This window comes from Dermochelys coriacea, chromosome 12, assembly GCF_009764565.3.
Source record: "Dermochelys coriacea isolate rDerCor1 chromosome 12, rDerCor1.pri.v4, whole genome shotgun sequence".
NCBI classification, from domain to species: Eukaryota; Metazoa; Chordata; order Testudines; family Dermochelyidae; genus Dermochelys; species Dermochelys coriacea.
This window is the reverse complement of record NC_050079.1, coordinates 24,671,344-24,693,647: the sequence shown is the minus strand read 5'-3', so window position 1 is coordinate 24,693,647 and position 22,304 is coordinate 24,671,344. Positions and strand designations below refer to the sequence as shown.

The following is a 22,304-nucleotide window of genomic DNA, read 5'->3' as shown; positions in this document are numbered from 1 at the left end:
CACCACCAGCACCTCCTGCAGTGATTCATTACAGAATGGGACAAAGATGGGTTCCATCCTGCAAGGTGCTAAGTATTCGGACTTTGATCCTGCAGAAGACGTTAAGCACAGGAGTAGTCCCAATTAATCAATTAAGCTTATCCCCTGCTATGGAACAAGCTGTCCCCCTTAAAAGAGATGGAACTAACATGCCAGTTGCTGCCATCGCATAGTTCATTCTGCTTGGGTGTTCTACCCCTTCTCCCACCTTGCATCTGTCCTGTCTATTTAGATTGTAAGTATTTTGGGGGCAGGGACCATCTGCTGCTCTGAGTTTGTACAGTGCCTAGCACAATGGGGCCCCATTCTTGGCTGGCCCTTCGGACTATTGTAATAATAATTCAGTGGGGCTACTCATGTGCTTAAAGTTAAAACAAGGCTCAAGCACTCTGCTGGTGTGAGGCTAGAATGTTCAGCACCTTGCAGAATTGAGCCTGTAGAAAATGTGTGGAGACAATTCAATGTATTGCATAAATCAGTTAGAGACTTACCCACTGAAGTTGGGTTTTAGATCCAGCCCTTAGGGCGTAATAAATCATTATTCACTTTCAAGTGAAAATCTGCTATTTAGTTAGACAAAATGACAATCAGCCCCACAACTACTATTGATGTAGGACCAACACAAAATCAATTATTTGGCCTCTTCTGCTTCCCTCATTGGTGCTAAACCAATAGTTAATCAAGACTGACGATCCAGATGTACAAACAAAATAGTAATAGAAAAAAGAGCCACTTTAATTTCAAGCTCCACTAGAAACATGAAGGGAAAATGAATGTTTACTAAATGAGAAAGGGTGATTCTAATGGAGGTATAAGGTTTTGTTTAAGCTTTTAGGAGAAAGTTAAGAACACTGAGAAATGGAAACAATATAAAACAATTTTAAAATGGCACAATCAGAAATACACTTGAAAATATTTTTTAATTTAGTTACAATTGTTTAAAATTCCACATTTGAAACCCAGCTGAATTCATTAACTACTAACAAATGGGAGGAAATTTCCTTTCACTATCATATTGTCTATGCAAAATTATATGAACTCTTTTTTAAAAAAATAAAAATATAATGGAGTGAAAATTAAAGACTGTTGATCAGCTTTTGAAAATTTCTGTAACTTCTCTTTAAATCTTTGGAAAGGGTCTTTAGAGGATGCAGGATGATTGTTTAGAGACATGCTTTCATAAAGCCATCATTCTTACATTTTTCTGACACATCACAGCATTGTTGCTTTGGCTATGACATGTTGCCAAGCACTGAATGCAGCTCAACTATGGCAGGTCGTTTTGATTTTGCCCGACATAAACAAAGAGGTGTCAACTTCTGAAGGCTTATAAAAAAACCCAAACCTTCTTTAACTGTCAGTTTTGAGGAGTAAGTACGCACAGCAAATGGTGGATGAGAGGAACCTGTGGAAGCTGCAAGTTGAGACCTTCAGTCTGTTCCAGCATACTGGCTGTCCAAGAGCTAAGCCACATTTGATAGAAAATTACAAAGATATTAAACACTTTTCTGAGAACTGAGAATCAATAACTGCTGTAGTTGTCACAGGGTTGTTATGGAATCAGGACTGAGAGGAGGTGACCAAGTAACCATGAAGGTGAAGGCAGCTGGTCTACGAGACAATGTATCTATTGTGTTCCACACAATGAAAACAATTGGGAATGCCTGCTCTGGGCTCCAGCCTGCATATCTCCTGTTTAAAAACTCAGCTGTCAAAAAGTATGTTTACTTTGTATCTATTTAGACAACTTTATGACCCTATTGTAGATAGCTGTGTGGGAACTGGCACAACTTTGCTTCAAGATCTAAACGGGGTCATAGTCAATCAAAACCAGAACTGTTGCTACCATCAAGGAAAGAAGATGAATCATATCCACAATGGTGTGTAGACAACAGCACTGCCAGAACTAGTGCTTCACCTTAATGCTAATGCGTATAGGTCCTTCTCTTTCAATCAGAATAATAGCAAACTGATTGGAACAAGATGTAAAGGCAGAGAGGAAGAATCTACTTACTATGGAAAAAGCTCAGTCAAAGAAGACTAAGGCAGAGAAAAGAAGAATGGCAAATGTGGCTGTAGAAGGTGCATCCATTCCTTGAACTAATTCTATATATTTACTAGTACTGCCTCTTCTGGTTGAAAAATGTAGCTTGAAGTCCATTCATCTGATATACAGTTACCAGATTATTTTGCATATGGTTTGGATGGATGCTGTTAGTATAGAGGCAGGTTAAATTTATACCAGAGAAAAGTTGTAAACTGCAGCCACATTAGTTTTGAAATTATATTTATAGATGCCAATTTATTTTCAATTGCATTGTCACAGATAAAAAAAAGTTTCTAGTACGACTAAAAAGTAGTGCAATATATAGTAGGATAATATTATGGAAATGCACAGTTATCATGGAGTGATGTATACAGGACTGTAATATGTAAGTAACAAGGTGTAGTAGTGTGTGTGTGTGTTCTGAATAAATGATTGAGAGAGAGAATTACAATGCAGCTGCAATATTGGTCTTTGCTCTAAGACTGCTGTGATACAGTCAGACTGCTGCACTATGGCTCCCCTGTGCACTGATTTTTATTATAACAATTACCCTCTCCTCTTCCCCCCCTCTCTTTCCCCCGGTCTCCACTGGTGAAGCAGGAAATGAAAATAAGGCAGTATTGTGTTGTAAGATTTGATTGGATGAAGTAATGACAGTAGAGTTACTGCACAGACTCAATGATTCTGCCAAGTTGTATAATTCTTGGGTTCGTTTTTGTTAGTTTATGCCTGGTAGCTATATTAACTAACTATAGTTAATAGTACACAGCAGTTTTCATTCTAACCCTCTGTTTGCACATCTTGGTAACTTTTGAGATGAATTTTCCACACTCAATCTGTTTCTAAAGGTGTTTGTCTTCTGACTTCAGTTCCCAGAGGAAAAAGCTTTCCATAAAGTTATAGAGGTGGTAGCTGGTTCAACTTTACAGCAGTCGTCATAATATTGATTACCATAGTTCTGTCTCCAGGCCACTGACTGGTTGTTCCAGAGTTCACACATTTTTAGCCCAGTCCTAAACTCATCTCAATACCATTTAGATCAGCTGCATTGACTCTCACATGACACAACAACTTTGTTTTTCCTAGTTATGCTTTCCTGTACTGCACTATCACAGCTGTCCCAGATTTGAGTTCTGACTAGTTTTAAGGGTCTAAAATAAACATTGTGTGCAGGCACTAACAACAGTGTTAAGGTGGCATTTTATCAGCTTCTTCATTATAAATCCCAGTCTTTGGGGAGTATGTCATTTTCTGAAGAGGTTTACTGCTGAGTACAGTAATGATGGATAGGCCATCCTGCTGCCTCATTGTAAGGCTCCAAGACAATGAGAGCAGTGGCAATTACTGAATATTTCACACAAATGTAAAATCTTTCAGTGTTTAATCCCCCATCATGGGCAGGGAATTTATATTTGTAAGTCTTGATAGCAGTCAGGGGAATTTAACATGTAACTTGCTTGTGCACCACTAGGAAAATGTATCTTGATTTACCCCTAAGTTTCCTTTCTGCTAGAAAGAGTCATAAAGGTATCCTTTAATAATACTTAACTTTAATAACCCGTTAACTGTTTAATAATAATAAATAATAATAATAACTAGGGGTGTTGATTAATTGCAGTTAACTCACGCGATTAACTAAAAAAAATTAATCACAATCACAGTTTTAATCACACTGTTAAACAATAGAATACCAATTGAAATTTATTAAATATTTTGGATGTTTTTCTACATTTTCATATATATTGTATTCTGTGTTGTAACTGAAATCAAAGTGTATATATTTTATTACAAATATTTGCACTGTAAATATGATAAACAAAAGAAATAGTATTTTTCAATTCACCTCATATAAGTACTACAGTGTAATCTCTGTCATGAAAGTGCAATTTACAAATGAAAAAAAACAAGTTTGTTTACATTTACAGGAGATAATGCTGCCCTCTTCTTGTTTATGTTACCTGAAAGTGAGAACAGGCATTTGCATGGCACTTTTGTAGCTGACATTGCAAGGTATTTACGTGCCAGATATCTAAAGGTTTGTATGCCCCTTCATGCTTTGGCCACTATTCCAGAGGACATGCTTCTATGTTGATAACATACAAAAGTAATGTGTTAATTAAATTTGTGACTGAACTCCTTGGGGGAGAATTGTATGTCCCCTGCTCTGTTTTACCTGCATTCTGCCATATATTTCATGTTATAGTAGTCTTGGATGATGACCCAGCACATGTTGTTCATTTTAAAAACACTTTTCACTGCAGATTTGACAAAACGCAAAGAAGGTACCAATGTTTGATTTCTAAAGATAGCTACAGCACTTGACCCAAAGTTTAGGAATCTGAAGTGCCTTCCAAAATCTGAGCGGGACAAGGTGTGGAGCATGCATTCAAAAGTCTTAAAAGAGCAACACTACAGAACCCGAACCACAAAAAAAGAAAATCAACCTTCTGCTGGTGGCATTTGACTCAGATAATGAAAATGAACATGCATTGGTCCACACTGCTTTGAATTGTTATCAGTCAGAACCTGTCATCAGCATGGACACATGTCCCCTGGAATGGTGGTTGAAGCAGGATGGGACATATGAATCTTTAGCGCATCTGGTACATAAATATCTTGTGACGTCGGTTACAACAGTACCATGCAAACGCCTGTTCTTACTTTCAGGTGACATTGTAAACAAGCAGCGAGCAGCATTATCTCCTGGAAATGTAAACAAACTTGTTTGTCTGAGCAATTGGCTGAACAAGAAGAGGGACTGAGTGGATGTGCAGGGTCTAAAATTTTACATTGTTTTATTTTTGAATGCAGTTTTTTTTACATAATTCTACATTTGTAAGTTCAACTTTCATGATAAAGAGATTGCATTACAGTACTTGTATTAGGGGAATTGAAAAATACTATTTCTTTTGTTTTTTTATTGTGCAAATACTTGTAATCAAAAATAGATATAAAGTGAGCACTGTACACTTTGTATTCTATGTTGTAATTGAAATCAATATTTAAAAATATAGAAAACATCCAAAAATATTTAAATAAATGGTATTCTATTATTGTTTAACAGTGTGATTAATTGCGCGATTAATCGCGATTAATTTTTTAATCACTTGACAGACCTAAAAATAATAATAATAATAATTAATAATGTAATTGCACATATATATAGCGCCTATCAGCAGAAGTTCTCTAGAAGTATAGAAGGTTTGCAGAGACTCCATGATAGGCATTACATTTCTTTACTTCCTCCATGACCATCTCATTTTCACACCAATTCTGAACAGAAGACTCCCCTGCACCTGACATTCAGCATAATAACACTCTCCCTAAAAGCCCATTAAGTGTCTATCATAAGTGAAGTTACTGCCTCTGTAATGACCAGAGAAATATGTATTGAATTCAGTGTATTGACTTGGGAAATCTGTTTTGTCCACAATAAATGGCTGTCTGTCACAGCCATGTCTGTTCAGAGTGAAGTGCATTATATAAATATAACTATACAGACAGATTTCAGAGTAGCAGCCGTGTTAGTCTGTATTCGCAAAAAGAAAAGGAGTACTTGTGGCACCTTAGAGACTAACAAATTTATTTGAGCATAAGCTTTCGTGAGCTACAGCTCACTTCATCGGATGCATTTGGTGGAAAAAACAGAGGAGAGATTTATATACACACACACAGAGAACATGAAACAATGGGTTTATCATACACACTGTAAGGAGAGTGATCACTTAAGATAAGCCATCACCCACAGCAGGGGGGGGAAAGGAGGAAAACCTTCCATGGTGACAAGCAGGTAGGCTAATTCCAGCAGTTAACAAGAATATCAGAGGAACAGTGGGGGGTGGGGTGGGGGGGGAGAAATACCATGGGGAAATAGTTTTACTTTGTGTAATGACTCATCCATTCCCAGTCTCTATTCAAGCCTAAGTTAATTGTATCCAGTTTGCAAATTAATTCCAATTCAGCAGTCTCTCGTTGGAGTCTGTTTTTGAAGCTTTTTTGTTGAAGTATAGCCACTCTTAGGTCTGTGATCGAGTGACCAGAGAGATTGAAGTGTTCTCCAACTGGTTTTTGAATGTTATAATTCTTGACGTCTGATTTGTGTCCATTCATTCTTTTACGTAGAGACTGTCCAGTTTGGCCAATGTACATGGCAGAGGGGCATTGCTGGCACATGATGGCATATATCACATTGGTAGATGCGCAGGTGAACGAGCCTCTGATAGTGTGGCTGATGTGATTAGGCCCTATGATGGTATCCCCTGAATAGATATGTGGACAGAGTTGGCAACGGGCTTTGTTGCAAGGATAGGTTCCTGGGTTAGTGGTTCTGTTGTGTGGTGTGTGGTTGCTGGTGAGTAATTGCTTCAGATTGGGGGGCTGTCTGTAAGCAAGGACTGGTCTGTCTCCCAAGATCTGAGAGAGCGATGGCTCGTCCTTCAGGATAGGTTGTAGATCCTTGATGATGCGTTGGAGGGGTTTTAGTTGGGGGCTGAAGGTGATGGCTAGTGGCGTTCTGTTGTTTTCTTTGTTGGGCCTGTCCTGTAGTAGGTGACTTCTGGGTACTCTTCTGGCTCTGTCAATCTGTTTCTTCACTTCAGCAGGTGGGTACTGTAGTTGTAGGAATGCATGATAGAGATCTTGTAGGTGTTTGTCTCTGTCTGAGGGGTTGGAGCAAATGCGGTTATATCATAGCGCTTGGCTGTAGACAATGGATCGAGTGGTATGATCTGGATGAAAGCTAGAGGCATGTAGGTAGGAATAGCGGTCAGTAGGTTTCCGATATAGGGTGGTGTTTATGTGACCATCGCTTATTAGCACCGTAGTGTCCAGGAAGTGGATCTCTTGTGTGGACTGGTCCAGGCTGAGGTTGATGGTGGGATGGAAATTGTTGAAATCATGGTGGAATTCCTCAAGAGCTTCTTTTCCATGGGTCCAGATGATGAAGATGTCATCAATGTAGCGCAAGTAGAGTAGGGGCATTAGGGAACGAGAGCTGAGGAAGCGTTGTTCTAAGTCAGCCATAAAAATGTTGGCATACTGTGGGGCCATGCGGGTACCCATCGCAGTGCCGCTGATTTGAAGGTATACATTGTCACCAAATGTGAAATAGTTATGGGTCAGGACAAAGTCACAAAGTTCTGCCACCAGGTTAGCCGTGACAGTATCGGGGATACTGTTCCTGACGGCTTGTAGTCCATCTTTGTGTGGAATGTTGGTGTAGAGGGCTTCTACATCCATAGTGGCTAGGATGGTGTTTTTAGGAAGATCACCAATGGACTGTAGTTTCCTCAGGAAATCGGTGGTGTCTCGAAGATAGCTGGGAGTGCTGGTAACGAAGGGCCTGAGGAGGGAGTCTACATAGCCAGACAATCCTGCTGTCAGGGTGCCAATGCCTGAGATGATGGGGCGTCCAGGATTTCCAGGTTTATGGATCTTGGGTAGCAGATAGAATACCCCAGGTCCTGGCTCCAGGGGTGTGTCTGTGCGGATTTGTTCTTGTGCTTTTTCAGGGAGTTTCTTGAGCAAATGCTGTAGTTTCTTTTGGTAACTCTCAGTGGGATCAGAGGGTAATGGCTTGTAGAAAGTGGTGTTGGAGAGCTGCCTAGTAGCCTCTTGTTCATACTCTGACCTATTCATGATGACGACAGCACCTCCTTTGTCAGCCTTTTTGATTATGATGTCAGAGTTGTTTCTGAGGCTGTGGATGGCACTGTGTTCTGCATGGCTGAGGTTATGGGGTAAGCGATGCTGCTTTTCCACAATTTCAGCTCGTGCACGTCGGCGGAAGCAGTCTATGTAGAAATCCAGGCTGCTGTTTCGACCTTCAGGAGGAGTCCACCTAGAATCCTTCTTTTTGTAGTGTTGGCAGGAAGGAAACTATTTCCCCATGGTATTTCTCCCCCCCCACCCCACCCCCCACTGTTCCTCTGATATTCTTGTTAACTGCTGGAATTAGCCTACCTGCTTGTCACCATGGAAGGTTTTCCTCCTTTCCCCCCCCTGCTGTGGGTGATGGCTTATCTTAAGTGATCACTCTCCTTACAGTGTGTATGATAAACCCATTGTTTCATGTTCTCTGTGTGTGTGTATATAAATCTCTCCTCTGTTTTTTCCACCAAATGCATCCGATGAAGTGAGCTGTAGCTCACGAAAGCTTATGCTCAAATAAATTTGTTAGTCTCTAAGGTGCCACAAGTACTCCTTTTCTTTTTGCGTATACAGACAGAATATTTGTCAATCAGCAAAAAAGGCTATACACCCACTATCCAGGGCACATATACTTTGTAAGCATTGGTTTCCAATAGATAAATGTAATCAAGGTTTATATGTTCACAGAAGCCAACAGGATGGGATTGTTTCACTCGAAAGATCAGAAGAAAATTGTAACTAATGTTGTGGAAAATTACTTTGATATTGCTTTCTCAGTATAGCATCACAATTAGGTAGCAATGTGAAGCACAGGAAAAGAATAAATGAATAGTAACAAATCAACACAAACAGCTACTGTCAGGCGTACTTTGCTCAGTGAAAATAATGTAAGCATTACTTAAAGTTTTATGACTGTCGTTTTATACTGGTTTAAATAGTACATCAAGGTTTTGCCATCATGCTTGCTTGGACTAAAACAATATAGAACAATTTCTGGAAGAGACAGATAAAACTAAAGTACCAAAGTATTTTTATTATTCTTGTTTTAGAAGTTACACTATTCCAAATTAAAGATGACTGAACATATTAGCAGTGAGAAATGTCTGCTTGGTCAATGCAAAATTCTACTGTGCTTCTTTTTTTGGGTGAAAAATGTTCTTTATTGAATTTCACACAGCACTGCAGATGAGATTGTAAATGTATTCAGCTACATAATAACTACATGAGAATACAAAAGCAAAGACCAATAAATAAACTTTGTCATATAGAATCTGTTGGCCTAAATAGTATGATGACACACACATTTATTCAGTTCTATAGAGGGACCAATACGTAAGCAAATTACAGCAATATCCTGTCTCTAAAAGAAACTAATATTTTTAGGAGCTATTCTGAGTGAGGGAGGGAAGACGTCATTGTAAGCACACCTGGTGTTTCTCTCTTTCAGACTGACAAATTTCCATAGAACACAGTGTACAATAAGGAAACATGGCTATTCCTCTTTTTCATTACATGAACAGTGTCTTTTCTATGTTCTACCAAGTACCTATTGTGCTTTAGGGACAATTAGCCTGATTTTCAGTGGAGCTGAACATGTGAAGCTCCTGAGTTCAGTGGCAGCTGAAGGTGCCTGCACTTCTGAAAATCAGGCCATGTAACTATTTTATAAGTACCTCTTCTCTCCGTCTAATTTCCATTAATGTAAATGGGAGTTTGGTGTGTGAATCAAGCAAGATATTAGACATCTTTGGCAGTAACAGATAGTCTCCCTTAGAATAGTCATTTTACAACCCTACACAGGACTCTGCCATGAAAATCTAATAAGTTACTGAGATATAGTTTCATCTCTGAGGATGCTTCTGTTCAAACCTTGATTGGTATCTCAAGTGTAAATGGGTTGGGCCTCATCCTGTTCTTTATGTCTATCTCAAAAATAATTTCATAGTTGGTCACAATCAACAGTCAGTGCTTGAGAGGCTCATGATTGGAAGAGCAATGGTCCAATAGGTCAGGTCTAAGAGGCAATGGTAGAGAAGCATGGGAAAGCTTACCAAGGGCTAGTTGAAGCCAGTGCTGTAAAGTTCTTGACTTTCATAAGTAGAACGTAAACCAATCATTTTTTTTTAAATTATGAAATTCTAATGTCCAACAGGTAGTAAATAATGGCAGAGTTGTCCAGTTATTGTTGAATTAATTTTCATGCACCTACCTATTTTTTCTAAATTTTTCAGGCTTAACATGAGCTGTGTTTATTTAAGGAAAAGTTCATTACAAATGTGAATACTTTTCACAGGGGATTTTGTTATTGTCCTAGTACAGAATGAAGGCAGAGCCTTGCTACTTAACAACCCTATTTTGCAGACTTAATCTAAGTCTTAGAGAACTGTCTGATGAACATTCCCATTGGGTTTGAGAGTATGCTGCTGTGATGGGTCAGTTCCCTGGCCACAATCCCTCTCGCCATTGAGCCATCTCCTCCACATCTCCAAAGCTTAATCCCATGGAGGTCCTTCCACAGGGAAAAGGAGAAACATTGCCATGTAGGAGATGCTGTCCCTCTGCTATACCTGCTGAGGTTTTGGCTCATCCTCCATTTGCAGAGATGACATGACCCAGAATTAGAGTTTGTTACACAGACTTCTTTTTGAATTCATATAATATTAGGAAATAACTATAGCATATCTGGTTTTCTCCTATATTACTAACAACAATTGGTCATCTACTTTCTGTGTAAAAAACAAAACATATTATTTGGTGAAGAATACGAGCCCTTGATAAACTACTTTGTGTCTAGTATTGCAGGTGTCTGCAAAAACTGTGGGCCAGTTCCTACATTCTGTGTATTCCCAACTAATCCAATGAGCTGGGCTATTACAGGGAGCACATGATGTCATAATCTGTTTTAAATGTTTCTTCTTCTTGCCCTGTTCTCTTTCAAATGTGTACACGCAGTTTCCATTGACTTCAAATGGATTTATAGACACATATCTTAAAGCAGAATTTAGCCCATTATGTCAGTTCAATATACAAGTTGTTTTGCATTTAAATATACAAAATTATATTAAAAAAAAAGTGAAGTGACTGGCAAATCCTCCACTTTCAATCAATTGCACAGTTTTGATTCATTATTTCCACAGTTTCGGCTGAGTGGCTGCTTTCAAAATTAGAGTGCAATTGATCTAAATAACAAATATATTAATGTCTAAGTATGTTAGATGATACAGAGACAAGCACTTAATAAATCTGGATACAGAGGGTGGCACTTAATGTAATGACAATTCCAGGGCTCTGTGTGTCAGGGTACAGCTCCTTTAACACAATAGCAGTATTTTGCCTTTAAAATACACAAAATATTACAAACTGCACATTAATTGTGACAAGCGAACAGAAATAATATTTAATCAAATGACAATATCCAGTATAAAAGAACACAATGGACCAAACTCTGCCCTCTGTTACATCAGAGTAAATCTAGAGTAACTCCATTGGCATCCCTCTGCAGTCTAGGATTTTATACTGCACTCATTACTGTATGCTCACCGCTGAGGTATCATATGTAACTGAGGGCTTGTCTAAATGGCTCCGCAGTGCGGGTTACAGGGGTGCAAGCTGAAGCACATAGTAAAGTATTGCTCTCTAACTTCCCCATGTAGACCCTGCTAATGCTAACTAAAACTTATCTATTTCACATTAACATACTGTAGTTCCGACTGATGGACTTTTTAGTTCACACTAACAGGGTTTACAATGGGGCAATTACAGAGAAACACTTTAGTGAATGCTGCAGCTCACACACCCATAGTCTGCCCTATGGGGCAACGTAGACAAGCGCTTAGTCAACATGAATCCCATGCTTATATCTGTGCATACCTGTCAACTGTCCCTCATTGTGAAGGACATCACTCATTTTAGTCCCAAAGTTACCTACTTTCCACACAGATATGGACTCCTCAAAGTTTCATTGTTGAAAATTATTACATCAGAAATAACGAATCATGAGTTATTCACATTAAAGTACTGAGTCGCACAACATTTTAAGTTTCTTGAGTGACTAATTTTCTTGTATCCCTCATTTTGGGTCTGTCTCTCACAATGCACCCCACTGGGCAATGGCAGGTTGGGAAGCATGTATTTGTATGGGTGAAGTGAGTGGAGTTATTCTGGATTTACCCCAGTCTAACTGAGAGCAGAATTTGCCTCAACTCAAGCTGACATCCTTGACAAAGCAAAGATTCTCACATAACCTGGCATTCTTTATTGAGTCTGATTTTTAAGCAAGATTTATTTTGAGCAAATATTTAGTCCCACGGTTGGCCTCATGAAAATGAAATATTAGTCCTAAAGAACATTTATGCTCGCATCACTTTTGTAACGTATGTAAAGAGTGTCGAAGATATAGGACAAAATTACTGGATAAAAATTGGAATGCTAACCTGGTGTCTGCGGATGAACTATGTCTTCTGGATCCTGCAGATGAATGAAGATGACAAGCCCCGCTGCTCCAAACAGCAAGATGAAGGAGAACATACACGTCAGCCTCATAATTATTGTTCTCAAACCAATCCACTTTTGACCCAGGAAAATGAACTGCATGCAATCTCCAAGACACACTCTTCACTCATAGTCTCATCTTCTCAGCTGCCATTCCATTATAATACCATCTACAAGAGGTAAAAAAATAACACACCCACATACACCATTTATTTTTCCATACCCTTTTGTAAAGACAGGTTGATTTTTTTTTCAGATCTAATAGTTGATCTACATATCACCCCAATGAATGTAATTGCATGTATCTGGTCAATTTCTGCCCCATTCGTTTGTTTTTAATAAGGGATGTATCACGCCCTGTTTTCTACTTGTTTAGAGGAAAATGTGGAATATTAAAAAAAAGTATAATCTGGGGGAAATGATCACACAGTGGAATGTACTTGCACAGAAACCCCCTTTTAATGGCCTGTTTGCTCCAACTGAAGCATGTGTCACTTTTTATTTTTCACTTGTTAAACAATATGAAAACATAAAGAGCGACAATCTGGGGGAAAATGATCGTATAAGCTGCATCTTGCATAGCACAAACATGGAGAGAATGACAGAAACAGTTCGCAGGTTTCTGCATCATTCAATAGGAAAATGATTTTTCTAAAACAGCTGGTACTGTAGGCCAAATATGCATCCCATTATAAATTTAGGTTGGCATATTGACCTAAGGAAGCTGTGTATCCTAAAGGAAGTAATGACCCAGGTGCTTGGGTCATCTTTAACTGGCTTGGACAAAACACCTAGCTTGGGCCTGGCTGGCATTGGCAGGATGGTGGACTATATGAACTACTTAGCTCATTCCTCTCTAAGATTTATGAGAGAGTCTATGGGTTCAGCTCTGCAAATACGACCAGGCATGCACTTTTTACTGTATGTAATCCCAGTGAAATTGGAATGGGGCTAGTCACAGAACAAACTACAGTTGGTACTAACACTCCAATTCAGTAAAGCACATAGGTAAAAGACTAAAATAAATGGTACTACTTGTGCTTAATGATAAGCACAAGATTAAGTGTCTTGTTATTTCAGCACTTAAGCATCTGCAGGTTCAGATACCATGATCCTGTCTAAATATAGTTAAATAGTGGTGATAGCTGGATGAGACGGGTTGTAGCTTGACAATATAGCTAAAATTTCAACCAGAAAGACTAAATGGAAATGTTTACACTAAAACTAAAACAATGGGGGGGGGAGGAGGGAGGTAGAGAGAGAGGGAAGGGGGAGAAGATCAAAAAGAATGATGTTGCATGTCTAAGGGGACAGAGGACAAACACACTAGTGGTGTTATTTGTAGAATGGTCTTCAGCATTGTTATATTTCTTAGAATAGATCTCTTTCTTAGGAATATTGTTTAATTTTGGATTCCCATTGTATTATTTAGGGAACATGCCATAACCAGTAATGTTTTATCCTTTCCTGAGCCTATTGGGGGCAGTTTAAGAGAACAGTTATCTCTATTAGGATTTACAGCACAATGGTGTGCCTAAATTTGAATTTTACAAATCCCATTTTGAGCAGAATGAGAAAGCAAATGCTGATTTCCAAAACAATTTTTTCTTGTTTAAAAAAAAGATAAATCTAGATCATGCTCCATTTTTTCCTGATTTGTTTAAAAGTTTTTATTCAAACTAAAATCAGAGTTGAAAGTCATAGAGGTCATCCCAATAGTCCCATGAAAACACCTTTCTTTATTATTTAATAGTTACATTATATCATATATCCCAGAGGCCCTGTTCAGGATCAGGACTCCATTTAGTTACATCACACATTGTCCTCTCAATATGTAACGTTTAATGAAAGCTACAAGCTACATGTACAAATACTTAAGGGAAAATAGCCCCATATGATTATTTTATCCCAATGAAAGTCAGTTAAATTCACCATAAGCGAATAAAGAGGGAGCCAGGGAAAAGAAGAGTAAACCACCTCTCAACAAAAACACAAACCTCAAAAGGTTCTAAATTATGGGTTTGGGCTTCTCCCATCTTTCCTGTAATTATTTTTTCACTCAGTTGACTTTAATTAACTTGCTGTAAGCTTGTAAGCCTGGTGAATGAGAACAATGTTTTATACATGGTAGCAAACAGGAGAGTTTGAGAGGGAGAGAAGGAAATCCCCTGCTGAACAAAAAACGTGTGACCTCTAATCTTGGGGTGAGTGAGCTTGTTTGACTGTTTGGTTTTTGGCTGTTTGTGTTTTTTTTCTCTTTCAGGTTATTTTAAATTTATGGGGTCAGTTGGGATTGTGTGTTTGGGGACTGTTTGAGCCTTGTTTGATCATCTTTGATCAGCCCAATGATCCCCCTCTCCCTCTGTGATTAATGAAGGAGTAGGGCTGGCTAGGAGAGAAGGCCTTAAAAGCCAGAGGCTAAGTGACCAAGAGGAGCCAGCGAACAAGAGAATTTGTAAGAGGGAGTCATAATATAATCACTATGGTTAGGAAGGGCTGCATTGCTAGTGCCAACGCTGCTCCTGTCTCCTCCACCTGTATCCAGATAGAGAACCTAACCATGGCTGCCTCTATCCAGATTCTGGTGTGGATTTTCAGAGACTGTGGCCTGCATTTCCCACTCTCAGAAAGCCAGGATAGCGGGACCATCCAGTGTGAAAGACAGGTGGAATCTCTCCGGAAGCAGGTGAGAGAGCTACAGGTGGAGATGGCTAGGCTGAGCAGCATCTGTGCCCATGAGGGATTCATTGAGAATATTCATATGGAGATGTCCAAGGCTGATGAACCTATTCAGCTAGAGGGAACTGCTGTCATGCCCTCAGGGGAGGAGGATATGGCTCTGTCACAGGGAGAACACTGGCTGCTGATTACTTCTGACAGCAGGCGGTGCTCCACCTCTACCTCCAACCCACCCTCCATAGTGGTGAAGAACCGTTATGCTGCCTTGGCAAAAAGCAATGAGGAATTGCCCCCAAAGGTGGAGGAGAAGCCATGTACCCCCAAGGCTGGAAAGACTGCAGCCACCACTCCCAGGAGGAAACGTAGGGTAGTGGTGGTTGGTTACTGTCTTCTGAGGGGGACGGAGGCACCTATCTATCGCCCAGACATAACATCCCAGGAGGAATGCTGCCTGTCAGGGGCCCATCTCCAAGAAGTCACATAGGGATTGTTGAGGATCATCCGGTCCTCTGACTACTACCCCACACTACTCATCCATGTGGGCACTAATGATACTGTGAGGTATGACCCTCAGCAGATCAGAAGTGACTACAGGGCTGTGGGAGTAAGGGTGAAGGAGCTGGGGGTGCAGGTGTTGTTCTCTTCGATCCTTCCAGTCAAAGGTAGGGGCCCAGGCAGAGACAGATGCATTCTGGAGGAGAATGCCTGGCTGCGAGGAGGGCTTTGGCTTACTTGACCAATGGGATGCTGTTCCAGGAAGAAGGACTGCTAAGTAGAGATGGGGTCCACCTATCAAGGAAGGGGAAGAGCATATTTGGATACAGACTGGCTAACTTAATGAGGAGTGCTTTAAATTAGGTTCAACAGGGGCAGGAGACAAAAGACCACAGGTAAGTCAAAAACACGGAGGCCTGGGAGAAGGGTCAGAATCTGGGGAAAGCATGAGTTGCTATAGAAGAGATAAGGAAGGATGAGAGACTATAGAGGGGAAATCAAATCAGTATCTTAAATGTCAGTATACTAATGCAAGAAGTATGGGGAATAAGCAGGAAGAACTAGTAAATACACACAACTATGACATAGTTGGCATCACAGAGACTTGGTGAGATAATACACATGACTGGAACATTGGTGTAGAAAGGTACAGCTTGCTCAGGAAGGATAGGTGGGAAAAAAGGGAGGATGTGTTGCGTTATATATCAGAAATGTACACACTTGGACTGAGTTTGATGGAAATAGGAGACAGACTTATTGAAAGTCTCTGGGTAAGGATAAAAGTGGTAAAAAAACAAGGGTTATGTCATGGTAGGAGTCTACTGCAGACCACCTAACCAGGAAGAGAAGGTGGATGAGGCTTTTTATAAACAACTAACAAAATCATCCAAAGCACAGGACTTGGTGGTGATGGGAGATATCAACTACCCAGACATCTGTTGGGAAAATAACACAGCAGGGCGCAGATTATTCAACCAGGTCTTAGAATGTATTGGAGATCATTTTTTATTTCAGAAAGTGGAGAAAGTTTTTCAGAAAGACATTATTAAGGGCATAAGAACTAACTATCCTACTGCGTAGGAAAGATAGGAAGTATGGCAAGAGACTACCTCCGTTTAACTAGGAGATCTTCAATGATTGGAAACTCAAAAACTCAAAAAAGAATCCTATAAAAAGTGGAAAGTAGGTCATATTACAAAAGATGAATATAAACAAATAACACAAGTATGTAGGGACAAACTTAGAAAGGCTATGGCACAAAATGAGATTAACTAGCTAGAGACATAAAGGGTAACAAGCATGGGTGGCGGGTATAATACGCCAGGGAACGCTAAGCCATCCCTGGTGCAGCCGCCACCGCTGGACACCTGGGCTGCGGTGGCCCCACCCCTTCCCCGAGGCCCCTGCTGCTACTGCCTGCCTGCCCTCCACCTTCCCCCTAGGTCCCTGCTGATCACTATGTTGCTCCTCCTCGGGGGTGGGGGAGTGAGGTAGACATGACAAGCAAATGGTGGGTGTGGGGGTCTGGCAGGGGAGTGAGGCAGCTCGGCCAGGCACTGGGGCCAGTGGCTCTGCCTGGCACTCGGGCGGGGGGGCGACTCGGCCTGGCACTGGGGCCAGCCCTGTGCTCCAGGGATGGCTTGGCCTGGCACTCAGGCAGGGGGGAATGGTTCAGCACTGAGGCCAGACCGGCACTCAGGCTTGTTGGGGGTGGGGAATTGGCCCGATGCTGGGGCCAGCCTGGCACCTGGGGGAGCGGGGGCTGACCTGGGGTGGGCAATCCAGGGCTCCTCTGGTCGTGGGGGGGCCCTCAGGGCTCCTCCTGTTATGGGGGGGGTTCGGGGCTCTGGCTAATGGGGGGGCAGGGCCTCGGACAGAAGGGGCCGGGCTGGTGGGCTAGCCTCCCCAAAGTGGTGGTTCACCCACCACCCATGGTAACAAGCAAACATTCTACAAATACATTAGAAGCAAGAGGATAACCAAGGACTTGGTAGGCCCGTTACTCAATGAAAACAATAACAGAAAATGTGGAAATTGCTGAAGTGCTAAATGACTTTTGTTTCAGTTTTCACCAAAACGTTTAGTAGTAACTGGACATGTAACTTAATGAATGCCAGTGAAAATGAGGTAGGATCAGAGACTAAAATTGGGAAAGAACAAGTTAAAAATTACTTAAAGAAGTTAGATGTTTTCGAGTCACCAGGGCCTGACGAAATACATCCTAGAATACTCAAGGAGCTGATTGATGAGATATCTGAGCTATTAACAATTATCTTCAAAAAGTCATGGAAGACAGGTGAGATTCCAGAGGACTGAAAAAGGGCAAATATAGTGCCCATCTATAAAAAGGGGAATAAGGACAACCCAGGGGATTACAGACCAGTCAGCTTAATTTCTGTACCCGGAAAGATAATAGAGCAAATAATTAAGCAATCAATTTGCAAACATCTACAAGTTAATAAGGTGGTAAGTAACAGTCAGCATGGATTTGTCAAAAACAAATTGTCAAACCAACCTGATAGCTTTGTTTGACAGGGTAAAAAGCTTTGTGGATAGGGAGGAAGTGACAGATGTGGTATATCTTGACTTTAGTAAGGCTTTTGATACTGTCTCACATGATCTTCTCATAAACAAACTAGAGAAATACAACCTAGATGGAGTTACTATAAGGTGGGTGCATAACTGGTTGGAAAATCATTCCCAGAGAGTAAAAGCGGCAAAGAGTCCTGCGGCACCTTATAGACTAACGGACGTATTGGAGCATAAGCTTTCATGGGTGAATACCCACTTTGTCGGATGCATGTCACCCACGAAAGCTTATGCTCCAATATGTCTGTTAGTCTATAAGGTGCCACAGGACTCTTTTACAGATCCAGATTTGCTTTTACAGATCCAGACTAACACGGCTACTCCTCTGATACTTGACACCATCCCAGAGAGTAGTTATCAGTGGTTCACAGTCAAGCTGGAAGGGCATATCAAGTGGGGTCCCACAGGGATCAGTTCTGTATCTGGTTCTGTTCAATATCTTCAATGATTTAGATAATGGGATAGAGAGTACACTTATAAAGACTGTGGATGATACTACCTGGGAGGCGTTGAAAGTGCTTTGGAGGATAGGATTAAAATTCAAAATGATCTGGACAAACTGGAGAAATGGTCTGAAGTAAATAGGATGAAATTCAATAAGGACAAATGCAAAGTATGCCATTTAGGAAGGAACAATCAGTTGCACACATACAAAATGGGAAATGAGTGCCTAGGAAGAAGTACTGTGGAAAGAGATCTGGGTGTAATAGTGGATCACAAGCTAAATATGAGTCAACAGTGTAACACTGTTGCAAAAAAAAAAAAAGGGAACACCATTCTGGGATGTATTAGCAGGAGCGTTGTAAGCAGGACACAAGAAACAATTATTTTGCTCTACTCTGCGCTGATTAGCCCTCAACTGGAGTATTGTGTCTAGTTCTGGGCACCCCATTTCAGGAAAGATGTGGACACATTGGAGACAGTCTAGAGAAGAGCAACAACAATTATTAAAGGTCTAGAAAACATGACCTATGAGGGAAGATTGAAAAAAATTGGATTTGTTTAGTCTAGAGAAGAGAAGACTGAGAGGGGACATGATAACAGTTTTCAAGTGCATAAAAATTTGTTTCAAGGAGGAGGGAGAAAAATTGTTCTCCTTTACCTCTGAGGATAGGACAAGAAGCAATGGGCTTAAATTGCAGCAAGGGAGGTTTAGGTTGGACATTAGGAAAAACTTCCTAACTGTCAGGGTGGTTAAGCACTGGAATAAATTGCCTAGGGAGGTTGTTGAATCTCCATCATTGGGGATTTTTAAGAGCAGGTTAGACAAACACCTGTCAGGAATGGTCTAGATAATACTTAGTCCTGCCTTGAGTGCAGGGAAATGGATGGGAAGACCTCTCGAGGTCCCTTCCAGTCCTACAATTCTATCATTCTATGCTAGGTATGCATTCCCCAGGCCTTTCTAAATCCAGTGTTTAAGTTGCGGAATACAAACTCGAAAACCAGTTATACACACAAATGAAATATACTTGTTAGAAAAATACTAAGGAGAGATTATTAAAAGACTCTAATCATATGTCATTTGTAAACTGGTCAATAAGATAAAATCTATATTGGGACTACACAGTATTATTGCAGCTGTAGTGGATAAGGCTGCATTAAGTTTTCCATTCTAACTTCCATTGTCAAGCTGACCATAACTTTCTAGACAGCATAGGAATTATATCTCACAAAGTGGCTCATTCAGAACTTGCAGAAATGCAGTGAAATATATGTAATTTATACTCACTACACTTTTTCTGGTGGCTAAACCCCTTTCTCCCAATAAAGTTTTTTATGGTTGTCCATCACCATGCTATCTGAGCACTCTGTCCTTGAAAGCAGCAGGAATATGTGCATATGATGATAATTAGCACCTTCCTGACATTAATTAATTGCCATAACACCAGTGAGGAAGGAAAGTATTGGTATCAAATTAGGGGAAAGGTGGTGTTGTATCATTAAAAAACAAATATTTAAAGAAAAGTGGTTGAAGGTAAAAACATGAACTATGATTGCATGAATATTTTAGCAGAATTTTCAGACATCAAACCCTTTATTTGCAAAGATAAAAGTAGACTTAATTCCTTTATGCTTCCAGGTGACATTGAAAGCAAATTAGAATGGCAGAAATGACATTGCAAAGTAACATGATGGGAAAGCCATATTGCATTAGCTGTTTTAATGGCGATGAACTAGTTTAGTATAACTGTAGAGTGAAATACTGCTGAAAATGAGTTACCTGCAGCATGTCACACAAAGTGCTAGGTCATAGAGGGAGGGCCTCAGTCTTTTGACAGACAGCAGTTTTAATTTTAAATGAAAATTAAAATGAACATTTTATTGAAAGTGCCTGGTTGGAGTGCCACTGAATTGTAGTTGTGCTTTTCAGCAACCATCTTCTGGAATCTTATGGACTGAACATATTACTGTGAATGATATGACATTATAATAATACATCAATCCAAGAAATACAAAAAAAGATAGTTGAAAACTGCTATGAAAAGACAAATGTTTCTTTTGCTTTAAATTCTTTGGCAGAAATGCATAAACCAATCCACATTCATGTGCCTGATAACATGGGTTTGTTTACTGATTCATGATTATCACTTTCCCCCCAGTCCTCTTGTTTATCCACCAAGAAATCTGACACTTCATGAAGAATGAAGTTGATACGTGTGTAAACTAGGCTTCTGCCTGTGATCTAATTCTTCAGGGAGAAGCCTAGGAACTGCCATTCTGGAACAGACCAGTGGTCCATCAAGACCAGTGTCTTGTCTCAGACAGTATTAGTTGCTTCAGAGGAAAATGGAGGAAACCCTGCTGAAGACAGTCATGGCATAACATGGACACAAGGAAAGTTCCTTCCACCTTTAGTTAGAGGCTGGCTTATGTTTGTGCACATCCAGTATCTCTGGCATGTAATGTTTTGGAAAACATAGTTGACGTGACTTAAACAGCAGAGCAAACAATTGTTTTCCAAGGGCTCCATCACTCACAGAAGGGAGAAGCAGTGGCCTAAGGAACATTCGTTACTCCCTTGTGTGGGCTACTCCAAGTGCCAGACCCTGTGTACTGGGGAACGGTAGCTGCCATCTCACTGGTTTGGTTGGCACATCTGAGCCAGTGTGGAAGGTGAAGTAAATTGTTCCAGGGAAAGGGATGCTGCAGCTTATTTCCCCTACAAAGCAAAGGTGATGCAAAATCAGATTGTGACTCTAACACTTTGCTGTGCTCCTTGGACAGTGCAGCTACGCACTGTCTCTTGCTCAGGCTGGATTGCACGATGCCTGTCTAGCCCCAAGTGAAGAAATGCACATAGACTAGTGTTGATATCCGTACATCAACGAGTCAAGAAAATGACTCAAATTGTTTACAAACACTTACTGATTACTAAATTAGACAATTACAAATCATACAGAAATCAATGTAAGTGTCTAGTTCACATGCACAGCATAAACTTCATTTTTCATGCCACGTGAGCTGATGTAGCTTGAACCAAATCCTCTGGTTGACAGCAGGCTCCATACATATTCAAACAGCTGCAATAGCGTGTATGTATCTGCATCTTTCCATGTTCTATAGCCTGAGCACATATATCTTTGTCCTATTTATTCTGGCTCCTCTTATCTTTCCTGCCTACAGAAGTGTGGGTACTTATTATTGAATATTGCACTCTCCAGTTTAAAGCTGTGCGCTAGGAACATTTTAAAGTAGCAGTTGAGGAAACTCACCCAGTCAAATTGATCCACAGTGCTAGTCCAGAGATGTATTTTTGTGTGTGACATCTATAACGAAATCAGGAAATGAAAACAAAAGAGTGGAAACATAGTAAGGAGTTGGGCAGGTGAGTTGGAAGATTATGTTTGGGGTTGGGAAGTTATTGTAGGATGTCTGTGTCTTCTCCTGAATGCTGTGCAGGTGGTGTGGGCCTGAGTGGCACCCAAGTTAGATGTTTTATTACAACCATTTTATTTCAGTTCTGTAGCATGGTTAAACACTAGGATAGGCACAGTGAACAAATAAGGGAATGTGAGGATGAGAAAGAAACTGCTATTATTACTAGAATATCATCATTACTAGGCACACCATCTTGAGAAGGGAGGGAGATGGGGAATTCTTCCTCTGATACTGGAGGTTAAGCCAGAGTCCTTTACCTCAGATTGCTTCCAGGGCACGAAGTCCTCCCATTTTCCAGGTATCCAGTCTCTGCTTTACACCTGACCTGCAGTGTCTATTAGACTTGCCATGACACTCATCTAAGAAGAGGAATGTACAAACATGTCTCTCTCTCCACCATATGTATTTTCTGCTAAGGCTGGATTTCAAACAC

General features: G+C 40.4%; 1 protein-coding gene and 1 long non-coding RNA gene across 4 annotated transcripts in view; one reads left to right on the top strand and one right to left on the bottom strand.

Annotated features, from left to right (window-relative positions):
- Positions 1-12,314, top strand: part of LOC122456241 — a 237,955-nt gene extending 225,641 nt beyond the window's left edge. The window contains exon 4 of the long non-coding RNA XR_006275010.1: positions 12,209-12,314. This is a non-coding gene — a long non-coding RNA (uncharacterized LOC122456241). The remainder of the gene's footprint in view (positions 1-12,208) is intronic.
- Positions 1-12,328, bottom strand: part of CHST8 (carbohydrate sulfotransferase 8) — a 205,222-nt gene extending 192,894 nt beyond the window's left edge. For 2 of the 3 annotated variants that reach the window (XM_038368972.2, XM_038368970.2), the window contains exon 1: positions 12,169-12,328. In XM_038368972.2, coding sequence (XP_038224900.1) covers positions 12,169-12,328 — 160 coding nt within the window. The remainder of the gene's footprint in view (positions 1-12,168) is intronic. The other variant, XM_043494758.1, reaches the window with a different exon arrangement.
- Between the last annotated feature and the right edge of the window lie 9,976 nt (positions 12,329-22,304).